Raw genomic sequence first — 27,347 nt, 5'->3', positions numbered from 1 at the left:
GTGCAACATTACCATAGCCCTTCTGAAAGGAGGGGCTAGTGTGGCCACAGCCATAGTGTTAAACACAGAGACTATCTTGCAGACAAAATCACAAAGGAATAGTTGTGCCATTGGCCAAATTCATCCCATGGGGTAGCTTATTGCAGTGGTGACACAACCAAGACAAATTTGGCCCATTTTATTACTGAATATATTGAAGTCAGTCTTGCTATTCATGAGCTACTAGTCAGTTCATTTCCTTACAGGTAAGAGACCCCAAGTTCTGCTAATATGATGTATATACAGTACGAAGGTCACTGATTGTATTCACTGCACCTATCCTAGAAAAAACAAGCAGGTTTATTACCTAGGGCCTGATTCTAAACCTGCATGTACCATTTTTGGACCAGTGTCACACCTGAGGGACACCTATAAAAGTGAACTCAGACTCAGTCCCCTAACATGCGTTATAACATGTACCGTGCTGATGCAGAGCTGAAATGAAATTGTGGGTCAGACTGGTTATTGGTTCCAGTTGTAATGGTGCTGCTCCTAAGCTTTCCAGCTCCTTTCAGAGGAGTGGTTTTCTCCCGTGGTTGGCAGGGCTGAGTTCTAAAATGGCTGTTCTTGCACCATGCAGTTCTTTTAGCAACAACTTGCAGAGATCAGGAAGATCCTGGATAGGTGAATCTGAAAAGTTGGAGCTGCAGGTCATCTGAACCAGACAGGAATTGGGTACGTCTTTTTTAAAAAAGCTCTTTAATAGAGATGTCTGCCAGATGAAAATAAAACAAACAAAGGGTTAAGTTATCGTTGCTGTGGTGTTTGCCCACAACACATCCTTATGCAACCATGCAACCTCAACAATGGGCCTCAGCTAAGTCTAATGAAATGCAACTGATTCATTTTTCCCTGTGTTTTAATGCTGTCATTTCTGACTCTGAAAGCTAAAGAGACCATCACTTTGGGATCGATTGTCTGATGCTGCAAATTGTTACGTATCAGTCTGATCAAAAAACTCGCTGAAGTCATGGAAGGTTTTTTCCACTGATTTCAGTGGGCTTTGGATCATGCTCTTTGTGAATAAGCTTATTCATATGACGCATTTACTGAGTTCAGGACTACTCTTGCAGTGATAGCAAAGACAGCACAATTTTTGCTTGAGGATGGCAACTTTCAAGTCTGCAACTGTGTAGCCAGGGTGGTTAAAATGTTCCCCCTCTGGGTTTTGTATGTGCCATGGACAAACAGGACTTTCTCCATGCAATGGAATAAATGGACAGAAATCACACATCAAGAATGGGAAATTCAAAAACAGGTTGCAGCATGAAACTGCTGAGTTGCATTTCATATGCAAATCTGACACTATCCGATTGTGAATGGCTCACTCATTACTAAAAGTAACTTTTTCTCTACACGTGCCCCTTCCTTTCAAAAGGGGCATGTTAATGAGCAGGTTCGAAAGATGCTAATGAAGCGCTGCAATGAATATGCAGCACCTCATTAGCATAATGGCGGCTGCAGTGATTTGAAAGTGCGGCTTTTCGAATTGCGTGCCGCCCGTGGAGACGGGACCTTCCGAAAGGACCCCCCCAGTTTTCGAAAGCCCTTCTTCCTATCATTAGCATCTTTTGAACCTGCTCATTATCATGCCCCTTTCGAAAGGAAGGGGCACATGTAGACCCAGCCTTTAGGTATTCTCTTCCCTTTTATTCACATGCACCCTGATTGTATTAGCTCTGATATAATACTCCTATCTATGTACCCCTACTACCTGTTTCTTTTAATTTTCCTTCATGCATGTGACTCATGATGAGCTGCAATTCATGAAAGCTTTTGCCCTAATAAAATTGTTTGTCTATATGGTATTACCAGACTCCTTCTTGATTTTGCTGAAACAGACTAACACAGCTATCACTGAAACCTACATTCATAGCTTTATTCCCACCCCTAACTGCTTGCAAGATTGGATTCCATTGCACTCTGTTCTAAATAAACAGCCTGTTCTGCGTATTTCCTTGTTCAGGATCAGAGGTGGCTGCCTAAGGGTTGGGCCCTGGATGTGCAGTATAAAACATTTGGGCATTTCCTATCTAAAGAATTGTATTCAATGCATGGGCATGAGTGCTAATATTTGCCTAAATGCTGTTATGCAATATTTGAGATTGCCAAAGTTTTGCTGCATGGGTGTATTCTAAAGGGTTAAAGAAACCCCAGCAAATGTCAGAGGTTTTTTCAGGAAACCGGGCACATTTTGAGAAATTGAACCAAAATGGAAAAGAACCTGACAAGACGAATGTCCCCATGAATATGGGGCAGAGATCCCCCTGCAGCACAGACCAGCCTTGGGATGGTGGAATACCGTTTCCTGTTTGTCAGCATATTCCTTGCAATTCAATTCACTTATGTCTACATGGCATTGTAAGTGGGTGTGTGGGACCAATATCTGCAGATGAGAAGTTTCCAAAGCGGTGCTTGACCATCCATACTGCATCATAAACGTGGGTTTACAATTGCTGGATCCAGGTTTCACAGCAGCATGTGATCTGGCTCTGACCCACCCCTTCAGCAGGGTCTACAGGCCTGAGTTCAGAGGGGTACTGGTCTGAGTCACACTGATGTGTGTATGGATGTAAGAGGTGTTTGGGTTCAGAGCGGAGACTGAGAATGGGTTTACTGTGCAGTGTAGACATACCCTAGAGTGTGCAGAGGGCCAGTATAACCTGTTCACTGCCCCTGAAGCATTGGTCATTGTCAGAAGACAGGATACTGGGCTAGATGGACCATTGGTTTGACACAGTATGGACATTCTTATGTTCACACATCCAACCCTTTTATTTAGAAAGTACTTACCTGGGTTAACCTAAGTGCTTCTGTGGTTGTTTCACAAAACCAACTATGTTATTCGAATTGCTCTCTGTAAAACAAAATGCTACAAAATTAGGGCTTATGGTCCATCCTTGCTGTAATGAACACTTCTGACAGATTTCTAGCTGTAAATTTAAAATGGTATGTGCCTTATTTTCCGGTTCGTTGATGGGGCTCTTGTAGCAGTGCAAAGATGAGCGGTGGGACCAAATTTTTCTCTAAGTTATGCCCGTGATGTCCATTAATTCTGCCTTTGGTTACTCCAGCACATCCATTAGGTTGCACAAGACTGAGGGCGGATTCTCATCTAATATGACCATTCCAGTCTGTATCTAAGAGTGATCATGACCTAACTAAGGCCTAGAATATCAACAAGAAAAAAAAGATGTAATGTAGGGAGGAGCTTCTCCTTTTCTAAGAGCAGGGTCCCTTTCCTAATCAAGTCACAAGTTAACATGAATTTGGCTGGGTGTTTCCCATTGCAGAGGTGACCTCCATATAATAAAGTAGGGGAGGGCAATAAAGGCCCATGGCGTGGATGTGGTTTGTCAGTGTTAGCCCCTGATGGGCCACCAGATGCTTTCTTTACCTGTGTGTCTGCAGACGCAACTGCTCATGGCTCCCATTGACCATGGATTGCCATTCCTGGCCAATGGGCGCTGCAGGAAATAGCATGGATCAATACACCACTTTCTGCGGGAATGCTGATCTGCAGCCAACAGGAGCTGCAAACAGCCATACCTGTGGATTTCCAGGTAAATAAAGCATCCAGCAGCCCACCAGGAGCTAATCCTGGTGAACCACCTCCTGCCTGTGGGCCGCTTATTGCTCAGCTCTGTCATATATTCATCATACATTCAAGCCGTGTCTACACGTGCACGCTACTTCGAAGTAGCGGCACTAACTTCGAAATAGCACCCGTCATGGCTACACGGGCTGGGCGCTATTTCGAAGTTAACTTCGACGTTAGGCGGCGAGACGTCGAAGTCGCTAACCCCATGAGGGGATAGGAAAAGCGCCCTACTTCAACGTTCAACGTCGAAGTAGGGACCGTGTAGTCGTTGCACGTCCCACAACTTCGAAATAGCGGGGTCTGCCATGGCGGCCATCAGCTGAGGGGTTGAGAGATGCTCTCTCTCCAGCCCCTGCGGGGCTCTATGGTCACCGTGGGCAGCAGCCCTTAGCCCAGGGCTTCTGGCTGCTGCTGCGGCAGCTGGGGATCCATGCTGCAGGCACAGGGTCTGCAACCAGTTGTCGGCTCTGTGGATCTTGTGTTGTTTAGTGCAACTGTGTCTGGGAGGGGCCCTTTAAGGGAGCGGCTTGCTGTTGAGTCCGCCCTGTGACTGACCCTGTCTGCAGCTGTGCCTGGCACCCTTATTTCGATGTGTGCTACTTTGGCGTGTAGACGTTCCCTCGCAGCGCCTATTTCGATGTGGTGCCGTGCAACGTCGAAGTTGAACATCGACGTTGCCAGCCCTGGAGGACGTGTAGACGTTACTCATCGAAATAGCCTATTTTGATGTTGCTACATTGAAATAAGCTATTTCGATGTTGGCTTCACGTGTAGACGTAGCCTCAGTGGGGCCAACAACCACCATGGGCCCTGGGGCAAGGTGGGAGGGTGGCCAGTCTTCATGCCCCTAGAAAGGAGGGGCCAAGGGCAAAAGGGGTGGGGCCCAGAGAAGTCAGCACTGCTGAGGCAGTTCAGAGGGGCACAGAGTTCTGTCTGTTGCTGCTCCTACTTCAGCAGGAGCAGCAGCTGGAACTCCAGGCCTCTTTGAAATGCTGGGCCCCTGTGCAACTGCCTTCTGTCCCCTGGCCCACCCCATCAGTGGGTCTGCAGAACTCTCATTGCAGAGCTCTTGGCAGTCTGAGCTTTGGAAGTCAGTGGGCATTGCTGCACATCTGCCCTGAGATGCACTGGCAAAGGTATGCAGAGAAGCTACTGCGGAATGTCTCTCCACCATGCCAGTTCATGAGCATCACCTCCCTCTTCAACAATGTCATCAGCATGTAGAGTTCAGAAACATTAAAGACCCCCCCCGCCGACAATGTCTTACCAAAATAGTCCTTGTAAAATTTATGCCTCAGGTTGTGTCCATCTGCAAAAGAATAAGATACAATATGATCAGGCTGGGCAGAATTTGAACTTTTTAATAATTTCAACAGATGCTAAATGCTTCTTGCTGCTGTTTCACATAGCCAACTTCGTTACTGGAATTACTCCATGTGAAACAACAATTCCGCAAAATTAGAGTTTACTAAACATTTTAAAGTGTTTTTTCCCATCTATATTGATTTTAAATTTCATCCTCCTAAACCCTCTGGACATTAAAACCTTTTTAAATTTTTAAATGGACATTAAAAGTACTCAAGCTCTCAAAGCAAGCACCATCTTTCTTCAACAGAAAGCATTTATTAGAATTTAGAAAACAGAATTTGAGATAAGTGAACAGGATTCCACAGAGTTCAAGTTCCAGCTTAATTTCCTTTGTTTACCAGGGACAACACCATCTGAAAATTTGGGTAGGTCTACACAGCAAAGTTATTTTGAAGTAACAGCCCTTATTTCAGAATAACTGTGCTAGTGTCTACGCAATACAACTGCTACTTCAAAATAAATTCAAGATAGCAGCTGCCTTATTCTGTAATTGGTAAACCTCATTTCACCAGGAATAGCACTTATTGTACAATAGCCATTTTGAAATAAGTGCTGTTAAGACAGGGAACAGAGCCTATTTCGAAAAAAGCCATAGTGTGCCCATTGCCTCTATTTTGAAATAGGCTTCATGCGCGTAGATGCTGTATTTTGAAATAACTAAGTGCTATTTCAGAATAGCTATTCTGGAACAGCTTATGTTGGAATCAAGCTGCTGTGTAGCCATACCCTTTTATAGATTAAAGAGACTTCTAGAGCATGAACACCACATATGCTGGTATGTATCATTACAGTATTGACCAGAGACATTAAAAAAGGTACAAGAAAGGTAAAGGCAGTTGAAACTCTACAATCTTTTGGTCTTTATTACCAAAAATAATAATTAAAAAAAATCAGGGCTCTGGTTCGATACTTTGACTGGTTTACTGTTGTGAAGTAGAAACAGGGGCTGCTGATGTTTTTGTTTTCTTGTGATGGGCTGCATCACTGAGTATATAGTCCCTAAAACTTTACCAAAAACTGCGCAACCTTGCACAGGCTGAAAACAATTTCGGAAAATACATCAACATATGTGAGCTCCCTTACTGGCAAACATTCCAGTGAGAGAGAGGGGGAAAAAAAAGATGGTTACTAAGACTACGTCTAGACAGCATGGTAAGCTCGAAAGAAACTGCACAATATGCACTATGCCAATTGCACAGCTTATTTTGAGTAGACTTCAAAATAGGCTGTTTCAGCATGTGGTACTTTCTAAATGGCTCCACATGCCAAAATAAAGCCCTATTTTGAAGCACCCCTGTACTCCTCGTGCAATGAGGTGTAGGTGTACAGGGATGCCGGAATAGTGCATCTTATCTCAAAAACTGTTTTGAGACAACAGGCACGTTGCACAGATGAGGGCAGCTGTTTCAGGATACCACAGGATCCTGAAACAGTTCCGGCCATGTAGGCATAGCCTAAAAAACAAAGGTCGGATCACAAAACAACATCAGTCTTCACTGTCTGAGAACATTCATCATCATCATCATCATCATCAATAACCCCGGGCTCAGCGCCCGTTGGTGTCTGATGCCTCTCTCACTATTTCCCTCCATTTTCCCTATCCAGTGCGGAGTGGCTTAGTTTCTGTAGACTAGCTCCGCACCAATCTACTGCATCATCTATCCATTCCCTGTGGGGTCTGCCTCTTCTATTTGAACCATCCATTATGCCGAATGCCAGGGTCTTGAGTCTTCATTCGTCGTTCATTCTGCAAATATGTTCAAATAGTTGTAGCTTCCGTTTTATAACCTTCTGCGGCAGGTTCTCTTTCGGCTGTATCTTCCTCTATAACTCCTCATTGGTGACCTTCTGCATCCATCCTATTCTCAGAATCTTTCTATAACAACTCCTTTCGAACGCCAATATTCTTATTTTTGAATCTTTCGTTATCACCCATGTCTCACATCCGTACAACATGCCGCTGAATACACACGTTTTCAAGACGCCCAGCTTCGTTCTTAAGCTAATTGCTTTGCTTTTCCACATCTTATCCATCGCCTTCGAACTCGCTCTTGCTTTCGCTATCCTAGTTGCTATTTCCTTCTTACAGTCTCGTTCATACACCCTGTTGCTCCCCCGTTTGATATTTAAGTAGGATGAGCAAAGGCCTCTAGATGGGACTACGTGCTTTCCTGTCCCAGCCAAAATGTAAACACACAGACACGGATTAAACAAATGTACGGGGCCTTTTCCGCAACTTGTAAATTGGCCTGGCTCTGTTAAAGAGCCACACTGAGGAGTTGGGTTACATCCAGAATGTCATATGCTGCACGCACGAGGAAAGGGGAGAAAAAAAAAGGAAAAATGAATTGCTGCTATAAGTTATTTAAGGGCTGATCCTGAATGGTGCTGAACACTCAGTTCCCTTTGGCATCCCTGGGGATTGGAGTCATTCAACACCTCTCCAGAAAGCCCACGAACACAAACTGTTTGCATGGATGGTACCTTCTGCATCTTTCAAAGGTAACAGTTTAATCTGCTCTTGTCATTTAGGGAGTTAGCCATTCACAGCCTTTAACTGTTCAGTGGTTTCCCCTATTAAATGGTTTCCTATCCCGCACCGTTGTCGTGCTACTATGATAAGAAAGACACCAGCTAAACAATAGCCATTAAAACATGCTCCAGATTCCTTCCCCGCGCCCCCTCTCCCGCACCCAGTTACCTAATGGCAACTCACTGTTCTCTTTGTGGGGTGGATAATGTGTAACCGGGCCCACCCCTGTAACTTGAGCGCTTGGTTGGCTGCCCAGGAGAGGTTCAGTTGTTGCTCAGCTGCTTAGCAGAGCGCCCATAGCCGGCAGTGTGTGTTTCTATTGGCGGTGTACATCTGCACGTCTCGGTGCACACAACAAAATTTATTCAGCCAATGGATAGACAAAAATAGCGCACGCTGTCCCAGAGGCTAGGCCTCATTTTTATACAGGCTGGTCATCTCTCTTTGAACCCCTCACTTCCACTGACGAGCTCTCTTCTTTGGTCCCATGGGATTTTCTTTGAAGGCCAAGTCTTCAACTCGGCAGCCCGGCACCAAGTGTGCACAAGACCTGGGTCTGGGAGCTTCCACTCACCTGAGTCAGCAGAGAATGCAGATGCTGCAAGCATGATGGGAGAGGGGGAAGGGGATGCTGCTCTGTCCTGGGGGATGGCTGCCTGCCACACAGCCTTTGTCAGGTGGAAGTGTGATGATGGAACCAGGGTGGAAAGAGCGGATCTGTTGCTGGAGAAACCCAGGATTAGAAGAGGGAAGTGCGTAGGGTTGCCAAGTCTCCAGGAGTGGCCTGGCAATGCCAGGAATGAAAGATTAAAATCCTTAATTAAAGGTTATGGCCTGTGATTAAACCTCCAGGAATATGTCCAGCCAAAACTGGCAACTCTAGAAGGAGGTGAAAACCCATGAGCTTTGCTTAGCTTGACCTGATATTTTGAGCCCTCTTCTGCCTCAGGGCAGGCGAGAGGCCCCTCAACCTAGGCCCTAGGTTGGACAGAGAACACAAGGACACATGGTTTTCCAATGAACTGACCAGGATTTCCACGGAGCTTGATGCACTGCCCCCGGTTGGGGATCCCCTCGGCTGTGTTGCCAGGGTTGATGATGTGGCATTCGTAGCCTGTGGGGCAATGCAGAGGCTCGTCCCCATCCTCTGTGGTGCTGCAGGCCTCCGCTGCAAAACAAGCCTGCACGTCATACCCCTAGATCTTGTGACCCAGACCACCGCCCCCATCCTCAGTCCTGCCCCCCACCCCTGCTCTGCCCTCTACCAGGCAAAGACTGCAAAGTGCTCTGCAAAAAGTAATACTTCATATTTAACACATAGTGAGCGCATGGTACGACCTGTCTGCATTGTTCCACTCAAAGCAAAGCCGCCCGGGCCCTGCACTTTGGGGCATCCCACGGTGGCTGTCCCAACCGTCCTACGAATGAGCCAGTCTCCCATATTGAGGTTAACCCTGGGGGCTGAGGGCGGCCTGGGGTATTACGTGGGAGGCCTGAGGCTGGCAGCAGGGGTCTGTATAGCAGTGGAGCAACGTGGCTGGGAGAGGGCTGCTGCATCCCTCCCCGGTGGTTCCCACTGCTATAGTGAGCGTGTGTGTGTGTGTGTGTGTGTAGGGCTGCAGCTGCCACGACCCTGTGCCAGGCCCCTGGTAATACCCTCGCATGGCCTGGGAGGAGAGGGCTTTGGGGAAGATGCTCTGGGAACAAGAAGAGGAGTGAGAAAAGGCAGAGTGGGGGACAGGGCCTGGTACAGAAGGGTGGGCTGCCCCAGGCCTGAACCCCCCAGGGAGGGCTCTGACTCAAAGACAGGGGACAATGACTGGGGATTAGCTGAGGTGGGGGAGTGGCCCATAGAACCAGCCTAGCTCACTGTCTTACCTGTCTTCTGTCAGCCTTTCTACAGGGTGTGCGCAGGGCAGGGCAGGGAGCTGAAGGAAAAGAAGAAGGCCTGACCATGCTCTGAACAGTGAGGGTTGGCGGGGTGGGGGGGCGCTTTCCAGGGCTGTAGCCAGCAGGCACATTTTAAAAGAACCATCATTTTGTTTTAACCAGCACCCAGGGCTGGGTTGAGAAGCAGGGAAGTGCTACCAGCTCCCTGCTTGTTCTTCCCTTCTGTGCCCAGAGGGCACTGGGCATCGCAGAAAACATGCCTAAAATATTTAAGATGTTTTGCCTCAGTTAAACTCATGCATTAATTCTCACACAGGACTTGTGTGAGGTAACCCAGTAAATGGAAGCAAAGAGAGGTTAAATGACAAGCCAAGGTTATGCAGCAAGTGTCAGAGCTGGGAACAGAACTTTGACTGCAAGGTTACACCCTGCACACTCTTTCCTTCTTTCTTTTATTGGAATTTTAACTGAGGACAGTCTTCTACAGTACCCATGTCTTGACTGAAGCCGAGCACTTCAGGCTGACTTTTCCGTCCAGAGGTGCGCAAATAAAATGCGAATCATACAAATAAATGTGCGTGTGGGGAAGAGATGAGTATTTTTTTACTCCCATTTGTGCAACTCTAGTGAAGTCAGTGGGCTTGACAGCAGAATTTTCTCTTTAGCAGTTGCTAGTTTGGATCAGAGTTGACATCCATGTACCTGGTCTCTGACAGTGCCAGCCCCAGATGTTTCGGAGCGAGGCAGAAGGATCTTGTAGGCAGATATGGGATAATTTACCCCTTTCGTAGGTCCCTTCCTGGTCCCTGATAGCGACTGGCCTGAGCCTTGAAGCAAGGCTGTTGATGCACGTGAGAACCATTAGGCCTGCTGACGGAGTGGGGAGCAGGGGAGCAAGGGCAGTTCGCCTGGGGCTCAGAACTCCACAGGGCCCAGAGGTCCTGTCTGCCTCTACTGTTGCATTGGTGCCAACTGGAGCCCTGGGCCTTTCTGAATTGTTGCTAGACCATCACTCTATGAGACCCTGAGGGCTGGAGGAGGGAGGGCACCCCAGGCTGGGTGGCGCTAAGGGCACCCTTGGGCCCATCCTTTCTAGGGGCATGAAGCCAGCAGCACCCCGCCCACAACACACACCTTGTTCCAGGTGGCTATTAGCCCTGCTGAGAATCATTGATTAAATAATTAAACCTGCAAGGCAGAGCACTGCATGCCTCTGGAAATGGTTGGAATGAGGACAAAGGCCTGATTTTCAGCCTGTGCTTACCTGAGGAACCTTCTTTTAGCCTGCTCAGTCCCCCTGCCTGGGACTGCTTGAGCAAAATCTGGATGTCTGAAAATCAGGGGCCAATAGACTGGCTGAAGGCTGCCAAGGGCATCAGTGCCAGGGTTGGGTTGGCAGTTCTCAAGCTCCTGCTGTCCAGACCTGAGCTCAGATCACACATCTTACTATTGAGGTGGGACTGGATGGCTCAGAGAATCGGTAATGTGAGGTGATGCCATCTTTATTTATTAGGTGATATGACCAAGGTCTATAAGCACATTTTGCAGGTAGAAGATTTCTCATAGATGGGTACAGTATTTAATTTAGATGATCAAACCTAATGAAATCAAGTAGCTGGAAGCTGACACTATATAAATTCAGGCTAAAAAGGAGATGAAAATAATTGCATCTAGCTCTTACATAAAGCCTTTCATCAGTAGACCTCAAAGCACTGTACAAAAAAGATCAGTATCATTATCCTCATTTTACAGATGGGGAAAATAGAATGTATATGACTTGCTCAAGAGTTTGATGCAGGAATTTATTGTGTGAAACCAGGTGGCCTGTGTTACATGAGAGATTAGACCAGATGATAAGAATAGTCCCTTCTGACTTTGAAATCCATTAATCTAAAACTCATTGTTTAAATAAAGTGCATCTCAAGCATCTGTTGGAAAACAGTGCAATGAACTGTTTCAGTCCAATATATATGCTAAACACTGCTGAAGAAATAAATTACATGGAGAGTATAAAAATATAAAGGCATGCTTACTTTTTGGTGTGTGCCTGCTGAGGCAACATTTCAGAGCTTTGGGGCTGTGTAAACCATGAAACCTAGTTTGTGTGTCTTGCTTTGTAAAACCTTATCTATATGAATAGCAGGTTGAAACAAAATGTCATAAGGGAATTGTTAACGTCAGGTGCCCTGCAGGTTAGCAAGCAAAAATCCAAGGTCACAAAAACAGCCGTGACGTAAAACCAACTAGATGAAGCTAGTAGAATTAACAACAGAGAATACAAAGGAGGACAGCATAGAGGCAGATCAAAAAAGTTTTAGCAGTGTAAGCAAAAGTGTATTAGCTTAGATTAATTATGATTTATCCATAAAATTTTTTAGTCAGGTTTAGAATGGGTAGGTACACAGATGAGGTAACTGAGGCTGTGTAAAGTCACATAATGGGGTATAAAGACAGTGGTAGACAAGAAGAAAGTGGAGAAGACATGGGAAGAATCTAGCACAGGCTACAGATTTGCAAAAAAAAAAAAAAATCACACCAGCCCATCTTCTTAGCATATGCACAAAGTACCTCAAGTGGCACATGGCCAGGATTCATCCCTGAATTTGGCCCACCAGTTCGACCATTTTCCTGGCCATGGGTGCGTACTAATCATGAGTGTATAACTCAATTACTTTCCTTGCCTTATCTGTTTTGGGCTGTGTCTACACTAGACAAAAACTTCGAAATGGCCATGCAAATGGCCATTTGGAAGTTTACTAATGAAGCGCTAAACTACATATTCAGCGCCTCATTAGCATGTGGGTGGCCGCAGCACTTTGAAATTGACGCGGCTCGTCCAGACAGGGCTCCTTTTTGAAAGGACCCCGCCTACTTCGAACTCCCCTTATTCCCATTTGCTCATAGGAATAAGGGGACTTCAAAGTAGCCGGAGTCCTTTCGAACAGGAGCCCCATCTGGATGAGCCGCATGGCGGCAAGCCGCGTCAATTTCGAAGTGCTGCGGCTGCCCTCATGCTAATGAGGTGCTGAATATGTATTTCAGCGCTTCATTAGTAAACTTCAAAATGGCCATTTGCATGGCCATTTCGAAGTTTTTGGCTAGTGTAGACATAGCCTTTGTGTGTTTGTCCAATGTAGGAGTAGGTGTGTCAGTCCTCGGATATTAGAGAGACCAGGTGGGTGAGGTAGCATCTTTTATTGGACCAATTTCTGACGGAGACAAAATAAGGTAAGAACGCTAATTGAAGCCGGTCCAATAAAAGATATTACCTCACGCACCTTGTTTCTTTGCAAGTATATGTCACGCATTGGTGGTAATAGCATTGTCTTAAAGCATACAAAATAAAGGTTACACCAACTGTTTAAGCCTAAACTGGAGTGACTCTTGCTGGTCATTGACCACCTCACACAAACTAATCTCATTCCTGACTCTGCAAGTCAGTTACGTGTAGTTGGGGTTTTGTATTGGGAAGGAAGTGACTCTCCCCCTTGCACCCAGGCATATACACAACCACACATGCAGAATGACATGCCATTGTATTGTTGGGTTACACCCACAATCGGCATCCAAGGCTAGTGAGTGGGCTGCAGGAATGGCCCTTCTTCATCTTAGTGGGATGCAAGACTGTAATCCAGTGGTGGGCAACTTGTTGGCTGCATAGAGCCCATTGGGGTCCCACCTGCGGGTGGCCTGTGCTCCCACTCTCTGTCTCACCGGAGCCCTGCACAAACCTACTTCTCCCCCACCCTCCCAGCATTTTCAGAACACTGTGAATCAGCTGATTTGTGCTCCTTCTCTCCTTACCCGGAGCTTGAGTGCTGCCAATCAACTGATTCACAGTGTTCTGAAGGGGCTGGGAGGGAGAGGAGGAGGAAAGTGCAGGACTCTGGTGCATGAGAGGCATGGGGGAAGGGACAGAGAGCAGGTGCGTGGAACCCCAATGGGTTGCATGGAGCTCGTGAGCTGCAGGTTGCCCACCACTGGGTTATACATCATGTCATACCCATCTCTGAGGGCAAAATCTTCCACAACTTGCATTGGGCATATTCTTTGCTCATTCTCTTCACATCACTTTCCCTGCTGTTAATCCAATTTTCCTGAACTAATGAGCACTGATTATGCATCTGCATGGCAGACAGAATAGGAGATTTTTGCCCCTACTAAGGAGGCTTTCAGCAGAGCTGTATATTAGAAACAAACCTTTTGCTTTGGATTTGAAATACCGATCACAAGCCAGGGAGTCATCTTTCTACATAGTGTACCATCACAAATCTGTGATGATGTGACCTTTTGCACTGTGCATCAGTGTCTCATGTCATGGCCAATTCGTTTGCAGAAGTGTTCTGTCCAGACTAACTCTGATTCAGCAGTGTAAATTAAGTGGTGCAGTGGCGTAGTAGGTGTGTCAGTAAAGGGTGGTGAAGCACTGGAATAGGTTACCTAGAGAGGTGGTGGAATCTCCATCCCTACAGGTTTTTAGGTCCCGGCTTGACAGGGATGACTCAGTTGGGCTTGGTCCTGTTTCGAGCAGGGGGTTGGACTTGATGACCTCCTGAGGTCTCTTCTAAGTCTATGATTCTGTGGTGTTTCAGAGAAGCCTGAGTCTCCGAACTGAAAATACAAAACTTACTATTCTCCCTTGAAAAGGGGCTGATTTATTGGCATTGAGCTGCATCTTATTTTCCAGATCAGTGTCCTTCATCCAGGAAAATTCAACAACCCGCAATGCCCAGGTGACTAACATGATGTATCATGCTGACATACCTTGTAAAACTTCCTCTGGTCCATCTAACAGCCAACCGTTTCCACCAAGCCAACGTGGTTTCGGCTGCACCAACCAGTCTAAAACTTAAAAGACCCACATTGTTAAGAAGTATCAGAGGGGTAGCCGTGTTAGTCTGGATCTGTAGCAGCAACGAAGGGTCCTGTGGCACCTTATAGACTAACAGAGAAGTTTAGAGCATGAGCTTTCGTGAGTTAACTCACTTCTTCAGATGCTTCTTCCAGCATCTGAAGAAGTGAGTTAACTCACGAAAGCTCATGCTCTAAACTTCTCTGTTAGTCTATGAGGTGCCACAGGACCCTTCATTGCTGCTACATTGTTAAGAGTGAGCAGTCAGAGGGCACACAATTATTTTCAGGGCTAGTAATTTTCTCCTGTCCCTGTTGATAAGGCAAGGGAGGCCCTTCAGGGAGGGTTGGATGTGTTTCAGTGACATATTTACATTTACATTCACAGTCATTCAAAATGTCCCAGCTGCAGCCTGATCACAGCAAGGACTCCTGCAATATAGTGACACACAAGGACTAAGCCTACAAATGCTAAGCTACATTTAAGACTAATCCAAAACCCAATGACGCTAATGGAAGGACTCTCAGGGTAGGTTTACACAGCAAAGTTATTTCAGAATAATGGCCGTTATTTCGAAATAACTTTGTGAGCAGATACAGGAGCTGTGCAGACAAGGAATGGGCTATTTTAAAAAAAGCTATTCCAGAACAGTTTACTACGAAATAATTCTGCTGTGTAGGCACAGTATGTTGGATTAGAGCCCCTGGAACCTTTTACAAACATTTCTGTCATAATTGTGAATTTTTTAAAGGGTTCCAAACCAAGTGAAGAACCCTCAACAACGTTCTCAGATTTTTTTTCAGGGTTTTGCAAAGTTTTCATTGACATTTTGGAAATTTAGGAATTGTCCATTGACTAGTTACCAGCCATGTGGCCATGAATTTGGGCTAATGTATCATGCAGGGAAAAATACATGATCTGTAACGATTTCTGCCATTCAAGTTAGTGGGAATCTTGCCAAATCAACTGATCGTGTGCGATTTTCTCTTTTTCGAGCAAAAAAGGAAAAAAAAAAGCACACTAGGGTGGCTCTCCACTACTCACCCCTAGAGAACCAAAGCTCAGTTCTCAGCTAAGGCTCAAACCCTTAGGCCTACAGACCCTCAGTCCTGGTCTACACTAAGGATCAACGTCGATCCCAGATATGCAATTCTCACCATTCCGTTTGCATAGCTCGAATCGATGTAGCAGGATCAACTTTCTTTTCTGGTGTAGATTGGGCTATTTTGGGCTTGCACCAACTTCCCTTACTGCACATGGCAGTATGGAGTACCAGGGTTGATGGCCGAGCCCAGAGAGATGGATTTTGCTGCATCTTCATACACATGGCAAAAATCGATCCCCACAAGATCGATCACGGTGTGCTGACCGCCCCCCCCCGGAAAGCCCAGACATATCCTTAGGCTGAATAATAACAGCCTACCACTATTATTGCAACTCTTTGCATTTGGGCAACATCTTGGGATATTTTGTTCTGAGGCAATTTGATCTCACAGCCCACCCTACCTGGAGGTGGCGGTACCGACTCCAAGCAGGCATAGATGCACCCATTGTAACAACAACGCTTGTGTCTTTCACATTCGGAATCTGAGCGGCAGCTGGGCACCTCGCATGCTCGGTCTGGCAAAGTCTGTGGGGGCGGGGGGCAGCGGTCATTCTTCTGGGAGGGGGCACTGTGAGAATGAAGAGGGTACTCATAATCCTTGCAAAAGAAAAAGAAGAAAAAAACAGAAAACAGATTTGGCATAAGGGAGAACATGTGGTCAGCACCAAACCTACTGGAAACAGATATAACTGGAGTGAGCATTAAGACACGAGTGACTTCATTTTTCATTGAGGAAGTAACCTCAGCACTCTGTGCCTCAGTTTCCCCATCTGTAAAATGAACATATTAATTTGTTGCTACCTTAGCAAAGTTTCCTAAGGACCAAATATTACTATTTACTATGTTGCTTTAAAGACAGGGAAGTGTTCAGGAGTCTAAATTTTAAATCCCTAAAATGTCCAGTATATTTGTCTGAGAGAATGAGAGAGACAGGCAGTAAGCACTTCAGTAATCAGTGCCTTAAAATACTCAAGTGAGAAAAAGAGAGAAGCTGAAATGAAGATGATATTACAGAGACCTTACTGTTCCTGTGTTCCATAAGCATTCTGTATGCGTTGTAAGTGATTCCTTCCCACAGCCTCTTACTAATATCAGACATTCCTATGAAGGAGTGGGTGGGCAATTAGCAGCCCACATCACAGATGTGGTTTACTAAGGTTAGTCCCTGGTGGGCTGCTGGACACTTTATTTACTTGTGCATCCTCAGATATGGCCTCTTGCATCTCCTTGTGGCTGTGGTTTGCTATTCCTGGCCATTGGGTGCATGCAGGTAAATAAAGAGTCCAGGGGCCTGCCTGGTTGTTTATGGACCATCTTTTCTGTAAAATGAGATTAGAAATTGAAAGGAAGCATGATGTTTTTTCTCATGCATTTGTTGCCTGATCCATTTCCTTTCAAACCAATATTTTATGACTCACCTGTTGTATCAGAGTTCTCAATGTTCTCCTTTCCCCCTCCTCTGATCTTTTCAATTAGAAGTTATATGTTTACTTACGGGGGGGTGGGCGGGAGGGTGGGTTTTGATGCACCAGGATTGATCTTCTGGAGATCAGTTTTGCTGCGTGTGCGAAGATGCAGCAAAATTGATCTTTCTGGGATTGACCATCAACCCTGTTACTCGACGCACTTGCATGGAGTAAGGCATGTAGGCACCAGACTGACAAGCTCCAATCTACACCAGGGAACAGAGTTGATCCTGATATGCAATTCTAGCCATGCCATTAAAGTAGATAGAATCAACGTGATCCTTAGTGTAGACCAGGCTATGTTTGCCTTTAGCCCATTGAACTAAGTATCAAAACAAACTTCCAGGGTAAGGATACCAATAGAATTTGCTGGAAAACTTGTCACTCTTATCCTGGTTCTCCTCTTTAGTAACAGTATGTTTTTCAGATTCAGTTTGAGCATTTCCCATAATTTGCACCTAAGATAAGTCTGCTTGCCAAGAGTTTCTGCCTATCTCCTTGGGCCTGAGCTCTCTTCTGAAAAAACTTCTTTGGAAAGAGCGCATCCATACACAAAAAGTCAATGAAAAAAATTGATCCGCTTTTTCGATAGAGTTTCCACACAGCCCTCGCTCTTTCAAAAGAACAGTAGCCAGAGATCAAAAAATCTGGCACCCTGAGGACCACTCTTTTGAAAAAAAGGGCGCCCGGAGCATCTACATGTTTTTTTCTGAAAGCATCTTTCAGAAAAGGTGCTCTTCCTCATCTGGGAGAGGAAGAGGGCAGCTGGAAAAAGTGCTGTGTTAATATCAAGAGAATGCATTGTGTGTAGATGCTCCATGGGTTTTTTTGAAAGAGCCTCAGCTTTTTTGAAAAAACTCGCTAGTGTAGATGTAGCCATAAGGCTGATCCTGTGGGAACCTGCTTTTGTTTAAATAGGAACACAAACAGATTTTCTGATCACTCATTCTTCTTCTTCCCAAGCACATTCAAGCAGTGGATGTAAGTTAATGGGAAATATTATAGGAGCCCTTCATTCAAATGACAGCAGCATGCAAGGAAACATCTGTGGAAGATTTTGGAAGCTTCATGACAATGCTTTTAGAGTCCAACAGATGGCCTCAGTTTGCAACTGTTGGGAAATTGTGCACAATACCCCCATGTATTAACTGTGGGACCGGCCACTTCTGCATGTCCTTGCTGTTATGAATGACACGACTGTAATTGGTTATGTTAAAATGAAATTGGGAAGAACACATAATTCATTTAATAGAAGACTGGTGAAATTCACTTTGACATGATAAGGGGGAATGATGTATATTATTTGTAATGCTGACATTATAGATTTTACCTCAGTTCCTTTACAATGGATCATGCATAATACGTAGTGAGAACAATAGAATATTTCTTTAGTTCAACCAACCTCATACATCTGTGCAATGACAAAACCCACCCATAATAATAGTGACTGTTCCCTGATGTCTGAAGAGGCCTCTGAGATTCAGCCAATACATTACATGGCAACAGTAGGGTAAACACACCCTGGTTATAAGTAAATAAACAGTTGGAGCTTGTAGATCTAGTGGTATGGCAGGGAAAACCCAGATAATGTTGGCTTTTCACTGGTTGAAAAGTGAGGGGGGAAAAAACCTACTTCACCAGTATTTCCACGAATGAAAGCAGTGAGTTATAGTTATGCTGTGGATTAGCACCTTATTCCACTAGCAGGGTAAGGTGCTGCTCAGTCTGAGAAAGGGCACTGGCAACTCTCCCTGTCAATTGATGGGTCACGTTTTTAATCATCAGAGAGCTTTAATTTTTTTTAAAAAAAACAAACAGGTTTGATTTGCAAATACTAATAAAACCCTACAAGCTCCCCTCGCCCCAACTCCAACCTTTTAACAGATCTCTCCAATTTCCAGCCTGCTCCCCATTTTTAACCAGTGGTGGAGTTGGTCAGAACACTAACTTCCAATTCTGAAGTTTCAAATTTTAATCTATTTTAAAAAATAAAAGTTTATTAAATTAGATAAAAATATCACCATTTTGTCTTCTTTTGCACCAGGTCTATTCATAACCAAAGTGGCCATCTGTCCTGTTTTGGATGGGACAGCCCCCTGTTTTGGGTGCCAGCAGGGCATCCCATTTTATTTTAACAAAGGGGCTCATTGCCCTGTATTTGCATGGGGGAGCGGCTGCTGGGAGTGCACCTGTAGCTGCCTCCCAGACCCCTGCAGCTCAGGGAAGCTGGAAGCTGGACTCTAGTGGCTGTGGCTGGCTCCCTGCTCCCTGCTGCTCACGGGAGCTGGGAACCAGATGCGCAGAGCTGCAGCTGGCTCCCAGTTCCCTACCACTTGGGGGATCCGGGAGCCAGACTGGCACAACTGCAACTGGCTCCTGGCTCCTGCGGCTCTGGGGAGCCAGGAGCTGGCCAGTTGCGGCTGGCTCTCAACCCCCACAGCTGGGGGAACTGGGAGGAGTACCAGCATGGGGAGGTCCCCCACGGGGCCACAGCCTCTTTCCCCAAGGCATGGGGCAGCCGGGAGCCACAGGTGCCCTCCACAGCCAGGGAGCAGCACCGCCAGCAGGGTGGCAGCCCCCACATGGCAGCCAGTGCCTGACTCGAAGTGACCATCTGTCCCATTTTGGCTGGGACGCTGCCTCCCCTTCCCACCCAAGTGTCCTGTATTTAGCCCAGGGAATTATGCTCATCCTATTCATAAGTCGCCATCTGGTCCAAACCCGGGTTATAAGTTGAAAATATTCAGGAATCGCAAAAGCTCCATACACGTCAGCAGGGGCTACTGTTCAACAAAGCATTTATTTTGGAAGTGTCTTATTATTTATTCTCCTATTCATATTTTTTTCTGTCACTCAACCCTTAGTCTGAAATGTAACGGATGAGTAACGCATACTTAAAAAGAAAAAGAATATGACTGGTTCACCAGTGATTCACTAACTGAAAAGCCAAATTGACCATAGTGAGAGTGGCTTCCCTTTTAGAAAGATACTTTAGAGATAAGGTAGGGAAGTAATCCCCCCATTTACAAAGTCTCGTATTAGTGGAATAATGGTGTCTGTAAGTGCCCACTGAAAAGCTTGCCTAGGATTTACAGTTTGGCTACGAGCATGACTTGGATTTTTAAACTTTACAAACTCTGCCACCTCTTAAAATTTCTGTACTTGTGGATATTTTTCAGCCCGGGGGCAAGTAACTATTTGTCGCAGGAGACTCATGAACCTATTTTAATGGTGATAACTGCATTAAAGACATCCAGAAATGAGTTACCAGGGGAAAGTTAAAAGTTCAGCTGAGGAACCTGGAAACCCAAGTCCAGAGTGAGTAGAAAAAAATGGAATGAAACCTCATTACCCTAAATCACTCGCTGTAGTCCCAGACTTTCAATAACATCTGAGGGATGTGACCTGCCTCATAAAAATTCCATCGACCCTTATGTGTTTCTTGTCTGCAAATCAGATCCAGTTTGCCTCTGAGCACAGTGCTCTGACACCAAGGAGGTCTAAATAGCTTTCTGCTGGAGATAAAGGATATTACCAGAACGGGATGCAGCAAGACATATTTTTTGTAGAGGTTCCCGTTGAGTGATTTAGGGCCAGATTCTTACCAGGTGTCAATTTGCAGAGGACCACTCAAGTCAATAATTCTACACCAATTGTGCCACAGGAGGGTCAGTTTCTTTATATTCAAGACCAACTTCCTTTCTGTGTTCTGGATGCCTGCTTTAGGCCAGGTCTACACTAGACCTTAAAGTCAATTGTAGATACACAATTCCAGCTACAGCAATTGTGTACCTGGAATCAACATCTCTGCGATCGACTCAGTCGGCCGTCCTCACTGACGGAGGTTGATGGGAGAAACTCTCCCATTGACCTCCCTCTCTCCTTGCGAGATTGAGGAGTACAGGGGTCAACCGTCGACTCCAATAGGTGTGCAAAATCGAACCCTGGAAGATCAACCCTGACCGGGGCAATCTTCTGGATTGTGAAGGCATATCCTTAGTCAGACAATACTTAGGCCCCACTTTTGGCCTGCAACCAAAAATCAATAGGTGTGTCGCCATTTATTTCAGTATGCACAGGGTGACTGGTGAGATCTGTTCAGTTCTTTTTTCTAAAATGATAAAGAATAAAGACCAAGTGCATTATGGGCATATCCATGGACAGGAGGGATAAGGATGATCTGCCAGATCATCATCCCTTTCATGGCTACAACTGGATCTTTGAAAAATCCAATAGGGGTCTCGCAGGGTTACCTCCTCTTGCTGCTGTCTCATTAGGATCCCTCCCCCGAGAATTCCAGTGGGTTGCACTTCCAAGGTCAAGTACAGTGTCCAAGTGCTAAGCACAATGTCTCATTTCTTTCCCTTTTCCCCAGCAAGGTAACCCTGTTCGATGAGATGTGATCAGAGCCATCCCTACTGACACGCAAAGTACTCACCTGCAGAGGGCACCGTGAAATGTGGAGTAACAAATTGCCCCAAATTTCACAGTGGCCTAGCTAGTTTCCTAGTTTGCTGCACGTTGGCTACACTTACCGTCCCCGTACCCTGGCCAGCTCCGCCTGGCCTGCATCCAGCTGCTATTCACTAGACGGTGATGAGAAGGGTGAGTCTGTGGACCAGAGGACTTAGAAGCAGCACTTTTCACTTCTGTGAGAAACGACTGCATCTCTCCCGTCTCCAGTGTGGTCTTTCGGTGCTCTTCCTGAGTCCTCCAGGTCCCAGGCTCATCCTACTCGCTGCTGCCCCTGCCTCCCACCTGCTCCCCTGAGGCTGCAGGTGAGCCCCCCTGCCCTGCCCTGCCCTGAGCTCCATAGCACCTGCAGTTCCTTCCCCGGGAGGTGCAGGACTTGGGCAGCATTGCTAGGGACAGCCCTGGACGTGAGGGGCAAGGTAGATCACAGCAGCCTTCCCCACAGTGAGTGACTCGTGCATTTGGCAAGGCACGGACACGGGGCTGAAAGAGTTGCCGGGGCCCCTGAGCAAAGTGGGGGGCGAGGCTCCATGTTACTGGAAGGACATGGCTGCGGGCAGAAGGTGTGGGGCTGGGGGTAGCCAGGTCTGAGCACTGCCTGGAGCATGCCACACCACCGCCCCCACATCCCCAGACACCCTGAGAGCTGCCTGAAGCACTTTATGTAGTACTCCAGCAATGATTTAAAGGGACTCCTGCTGCCACTGCTCTCGTGGTCATGGTGGCAGCGGCTGGGAGCCTGAGGCCCTTTTGAATCGCCAGCCCCTGGGACAACTGTCTCCTTTGTTCCTCCCTGGCAGTGCATTGGAGCATGGACCATGCACACCAGACCCAGAGAGATCCCAGAGCCAGTCTTCTGCAAAGGGGAGAAATCAGATGTGAGAACTCTCCTCCAAGTGTGCAAGGGAAGCGACAGAGAAATGCAGATTCAACACCCCTTAGAAAAAACAATTATTTCTTTAGCTGAGCAATTTGAACTGAGCTTGTCAGATCAGTAGCACCTGGAGTGGCTGTTGCCAGAAAAGCATCCTTTGAAAAGCAGGTGGTTCAAGGAGGAGGATATACCCTTAAGGGAAAGGATACTGTCTGTTTACAGAACAAACTATCTGAACATGAAAACTTAAGATCCTATCTGTCTAGATCGGTAGTTCCCAAACTTTTCACTCGTACTGACACCCAGTCACACGCTAAACCATTCGCGGACCCTCATCAAAACCAATCCTAGCTGCTATGTATACTTCATTAAATGAAAAAGGAAACCATGACATAGATTTTCGGACAGCAATTAATAACATTATTGGAAGGGATTTAATTTAAAAATAGTTGATTGCAACTTTGCAATTTATTTAAAACTTATTTTCTATTATCATGTTTAAGTGTCTTTTATTTTCTCCCTTGCAATACTGTCACAGAATACCTGTGGACCCCAGGTTGGGAACCACTGGTGTAGATCATTTGCTTCATAGTTTTAGTGAAAAGCAGAAGAATGCAGACTTGGAGTTTACAGTTGGTTTTCCAAGCTGGCAGAATTATTATTGTTAATAATAATAATGGTATTTTTCCCATGGCATGATGAGAGAGTTAGCAAGCCAAAAACTGTTCTTTGTAGACTCACATCATTGCAAAAGAATGCAGAATGCCTATGAGTGCTCGAACTCCCAGAAGTGACGTAAATGTGACAGTCAAACTTCACATTGCTTTTGCATTGTCCTGATAATGTTGCGGCAAAACGCTCATGAAATGACAGCCAGAAATTTTGCATCAGCCTCCAGTTATCCTCTTTGCTTATCAGATATGTGCTTCACATGCCACAAAATACCTGTCATGTGCACGGAGCAAATCTACTTCTGAACATGTTACTGACAGCCTTGTGGGCTGTGGCCAGTGTTCCCTCTAATTTTCTCATCCATGAGTGGAATAAATAATATTATGTGCACCAAGGAATGTATGGATGTGCACCACCTGTGCTCCCCACTGTGGGAGCTCTGCTAATCAGCTGGGCAGCACCTGAATCTTTCCTTGGTGGCCACCCAAGTGCTCAACTTACAGGGGACACTGGCCATGACACTTTTCTTAATGGCTCCTGATTGTGCCTGATAACGTGGGTGTCCAACCACTCAGTGTATACAACCTGCTAGCTGTGCTACTCTGGAGTGGCTGGCTGCCTGAACCAATATTGCACATCTAAAAACAACTTTGGCATCTACTTCGTGGGTGGCATCAAATGTATATATGTGTAGTACCCAGAGGTACTGAGACCTCATCCTAGGGTGAGTGAAGTCTCTGCTCTGCAGCCTGGGCTGAGTGCTATGTGGCCTTTAGCTCATCTGATAGTACACAGCGCTTTAGCCCTTATGATTGTAGGTTCAATCCCTGGTGCTAGTGACCTGGGTCTGTCAGTGTTACAGAGGCCAGCAGGACAATGGCTGAAAGTTTGACCAAAGGCCTGTAACAATAGTGGCTTTTAAAAGAGAATAGTGAACTGGAGTTTGTTGTAATTTGCTACTTAAAAAAATGAAACAGTTTTTCTGAGTGCCCCTGGAAACTACAGGCCTTGAATTTTCAGCTAGGACTTCCCTTTTACAAAAACGGCATATGCCTCCACCTTTTTATTGTGGATGTTTAGAAGACAGTGTTGCCAACTCATGATTTTGTCATAAGCCTTAAGGTAATAACGTTTTCCCTAAAGCCCCAGCTCCTGGAGTCAAGGGGCTAGGTGATGTTTTCAGCCTTTGGTCTCAAAGAAAAAGTGAGCTCATGGCAGTGAAGAAAATTGCCATGTGTGAGCCAAGTGCACCTGCAGGTTCACAAAACTGAAAGCAAGTCAAACCGATGCAAAAGCAATCCTGTTTTTCTGGTGAGCCCAACTCCTGGTTTTTGAACATTTTGGCAGTAACGAGAGGAGATTCTGGCTCCAGAAGAAGAATATTTTAACTCCAGAAACATACTCACACCCAGCCTCATACCCCTTCTCTTCTGTGTACACCAGGCCCACGAACAAAGGGAAGCCAAGGGGCAGATGCTCCTGGGACCTGGTGATTCAAAGGGACCTGGGGCTCTTGGCTGCTGCTACTGCTGCTGGCTTATGCCTGGAGCCCCGGGCCCTTTAAATCACCCCAGGAGCTCCGGAGTGCTGCTCTGCATGGGCTGGGGTGGATGGTCTGGGTGGTGTGGAGGGCTGGCTGCCCCAGCCATGCCACTTCTGCCTGAGGCCCTTCCTTTTCTGGTGGTGTAGAGCAGGTCCCTCCTTCCCACTTTGCCTGGGGGCCTGTGAAAACTGTCAGCCCCCTTCCCCCCCCCCCCAGGTGTACACAGAACAGTTTCCACTTTGCTGCTGCTGATCCTGATGGACAGCCTGTCAGAACTGGAAGACTGTGGTCGTAGCATCCCGAGGCCTGCAGATGGGGGAGGGACAGAAAAAAGGGACAAAGGAGACAGCTGCCCTGGGGCCTGGTGGTTTACAAGAGAGTTGGCAGGCGACACAAGCTTTTGGGATTACACAGAGCTCTTCCCTGGGTCTGGGAAGTGCATTTAGGGCAGTGGTGCCCAAAAGGAATTTAAGGGAATGCCACAGCCCCTCCTCCTCAAGGTGCTTCCCCCCTGCCCAAGCCAGGAGCTGCCCCCGCCACCCCCAGCCAGTCAACCCTCCCCCAGATTACTCACAGAAGCCACCTCAGGCTCGAGCCACCGCTATGCGAGCGGAGCTGGAATGTGGCTGGAGCCCACCAGGGCCGGGGGAGCCATCTTCACCATTGCCACCATGCGCTTGTCCGCCATGTGGTGGGAAGCGTGTGTGGAGCGGCCGGAGGGACGTCCCACATGTGCGGCTCCCTTCAGCCACACTTTGCCACACTGCGCTGCCCGGTTCACCCCATGTGGTGAACACAGAATGTATTGGCACCATTGATTTAAAGTGTCCCAGCTGAGTACAAGGGGAGCACCTAAGAGAACTAGTGTAAGCTCCCCTCCAACTGTGCACCCCAGTCGTCACCAGCCAGCCCACACTGGATAAGAGATTGAGAAAACTTTCTAACTCTGAGGAGTTAAATGCTGGAATAGGTTTCCCAGGGAGGTTGCAGAACCCGTTACGGGAGGTTTTCAGAAGAGGTTAGACAAACACCACTCATCGGGCTGGTTCTAGGCATTTTGATCCTGTCTCAGCACAGAGGTCTGGACTAGAACCCCTCGCAGCCCTGATTTTCAATGATTCTGTAAGAGACAGAGAATGGATTCACCTCCCTCGAGCTGCTTGACGTTGGCAATAACAACCTCTTTTACATGTATCTCAGACCCCCTGTAAGTTATGCCCTGTAATATCCTCCCTTTGCAATGGGTGGGTAACACGAGTCACAAAAAGATGAAAGTGATGTGCTCTAGATCACACACCAAGCCAGGGGCAGAGATGGGCCTAGCGCCCAGAAATTCTGATTCCCACTGTCCCTGCACTACGCAGTGGACGCTACTCTCCTTTTGGTATTTCATGCAGAGCTGGAACAAGTACCTGAAAAGTTATCTGAGTAAAAGTACAGCTGCTTTCACTTCTGGATACATGAGTACAATCGAAAGAAAAAGCAGTCAAGTAGCACTTTAAAGACTAGCAAAATGGTTTATTAGGTGAGCTTTCGTGGGAAAGACCCACTTCTTCAGACCACAGCCAGACCAGAACAGACTCAATATTTAAGACACAGAGAACCAAAAACAGTAAGCAAGGAGGACAAATCAAGTGTGATGTGTGTGTGTGTGCGTGTATGCACATGCGTGTGTACTTTTAATCAAGTAGTTTTCCAGAGGGACACTCGCAACTTGTACTTAAATACATTCCTTCCAAAGCGGCTGTCCTTTGACTCAAGTAACTTTGTGGCACTTTTTCTATCTTTGATTTCATGCTAGCACTTCTTTGCACATTGAAATGGGTTTTTCCGGTTGCAACCATGTTCTTGTTTTCACCTTCCACGTTTCCCTTCTCTGGCCTCTCCTAGTGCAGAGCACCTCCTTGGGCTGAGGCTGATGCATTATACATTTATCTCTTAGTGAGTAGTGCGCCCTTATTTGTATGTCTCATGTTGCACCAAATAGGTAGTCAAAGTTTCACCCAGCCTAAGCAGGCTGAACAAGCCCTCTTTCAAATGGAAAAAGCTTAGGATTCAAATACTTATTCTGCAAGGACAGACAACTCAGCCCGTTACATATGACTCCCGCCAGTTCACATGCAATGCACCCCCACCACAGCCCACTCTGGCTAGGTACTCACATCATATTTCTCTGTCAGTTTCAGATGGAGAGCACGTTTCCAAAGATTCTTTGCAACGCCTGATTCCGAGAGTAAGACTGTAACACACAAGGCTGCAGCGAAGATCTTTTTACAGAAATGCAGGTTGGGCACCATGCCATTGCTGCTGGATTCCATGTTCCTGATGAGCACTAACAATAAAGATCACAGCTTTCAAGGGGCTAGACGAATCCAACCGAGGGAGTGAGAGAGCTAACTGAAGAAACAAACGCCTCTTTGCTGTACAGCTTCTGGGAGGGGAAAAGAATCAATCAAATCAAAAAGCTTCAGAGCCCATGGTCAGCAGCCAGGAGCTGCTGTTGAACTTTCTTGTTCAAAAATAGATCAGGTTCTCCCATCTCGTTTTCCCACGAGGCACATACTCCCCTTGACTGATCGCCGGACGGATTATTTTTAGACCTTTGTTCGCCACATCTGGCATTCTCAGGGCTCTCCATTCAAAGCCAAGGCATGGGATCAAATGGCAGCTGCTGCCGGGGGAAATAAAGGTCCTGTGGAAATGCACAGAGCAGCTTCTAACTGCAAACTTTCCAAGATAAAAAGGACTCTTATTGTGTACCCCTGCCACCCCTCTGCTGATGCTCTGATGGGTGGGTTTGTTCCCTATTTCTACAGGGTAGTTTATTCTCTGAGGGAGGCGTGTTTCAAGAAGGAAATTATTTAAAAATGTAACAAACAAATGGACATGCTAATTAAAACAAGCTGAATTTAGCTTTCACTCTAAGGTGTG

General features: G+C 46.4%; 1 protein-coding gene across 4 annotated transcripts; it reads right to left on the bottom strand.

The window, feature by feature from the left end:
* WFDC1 (WAP four-disulfide core domain 1) lies at positions 1–27,062 on the bottom strand. Of its 4 annotated transcripts, none has more exons than XR_012647453.1 (7): positions 26,579–27,062; positions 15,790–15,985; positions 14,196–14,279; positions 8,569–8,709; positions 8,116–8,264; positions 4,908–4,949; positions 1–751 (listed from the first exon to the last, which is right to left on the bottom strand). XR_012647453.1 is itself a non-coding variant. In XM_075008584.1 (7 exons), the coding sequence occupies exons 1-6, from the start codon at positions 26,732–26,734 to the stop codon at positions 2,838–2,840; spliced, it is 678 nt and encodes a 225-aa protein (XP_074864685.1). In that variant the 5' UTR covers positions 26,735–27,061; the 3' UTR covers positions 1–751; positions 2,833–2,837. The 4 variants fall into 4 exon arrangements, 2 of the variants coding, with proteins under 2 accessions (XP_074864685.1, XP_074864686.1); XM_075008584.1 differs by lacking the exon at positions 8,116–8,264 and adding an exon at positions 2,833–2,896 and having other exon boundaries at positions 26,579–27,061; XR_012647452.1 differs by lacking the exon at positions 1–751 and adding an exon at positions 2,833–2,896.
* Between the last annotated feature and the right edge of the window lie 285 nt (positions 27,063–27,347).

This window comes from Carettochelys insculpta, chromosome 14, assembly GCF_033958435.1.
Source record: "Carettochelys insculpta isolate YL-2023 chromosome 14, ASM3395843v1, whole genome shotgun sequence".
NCBI lineage: Eukaryota > Metazoa > Chordata > Testudines > Carettochelyidae > Carettochelys > Carettochelys insculpta.
This window is presented reverse-complemented; position numbering and strand designations above follow the sequence as displayed.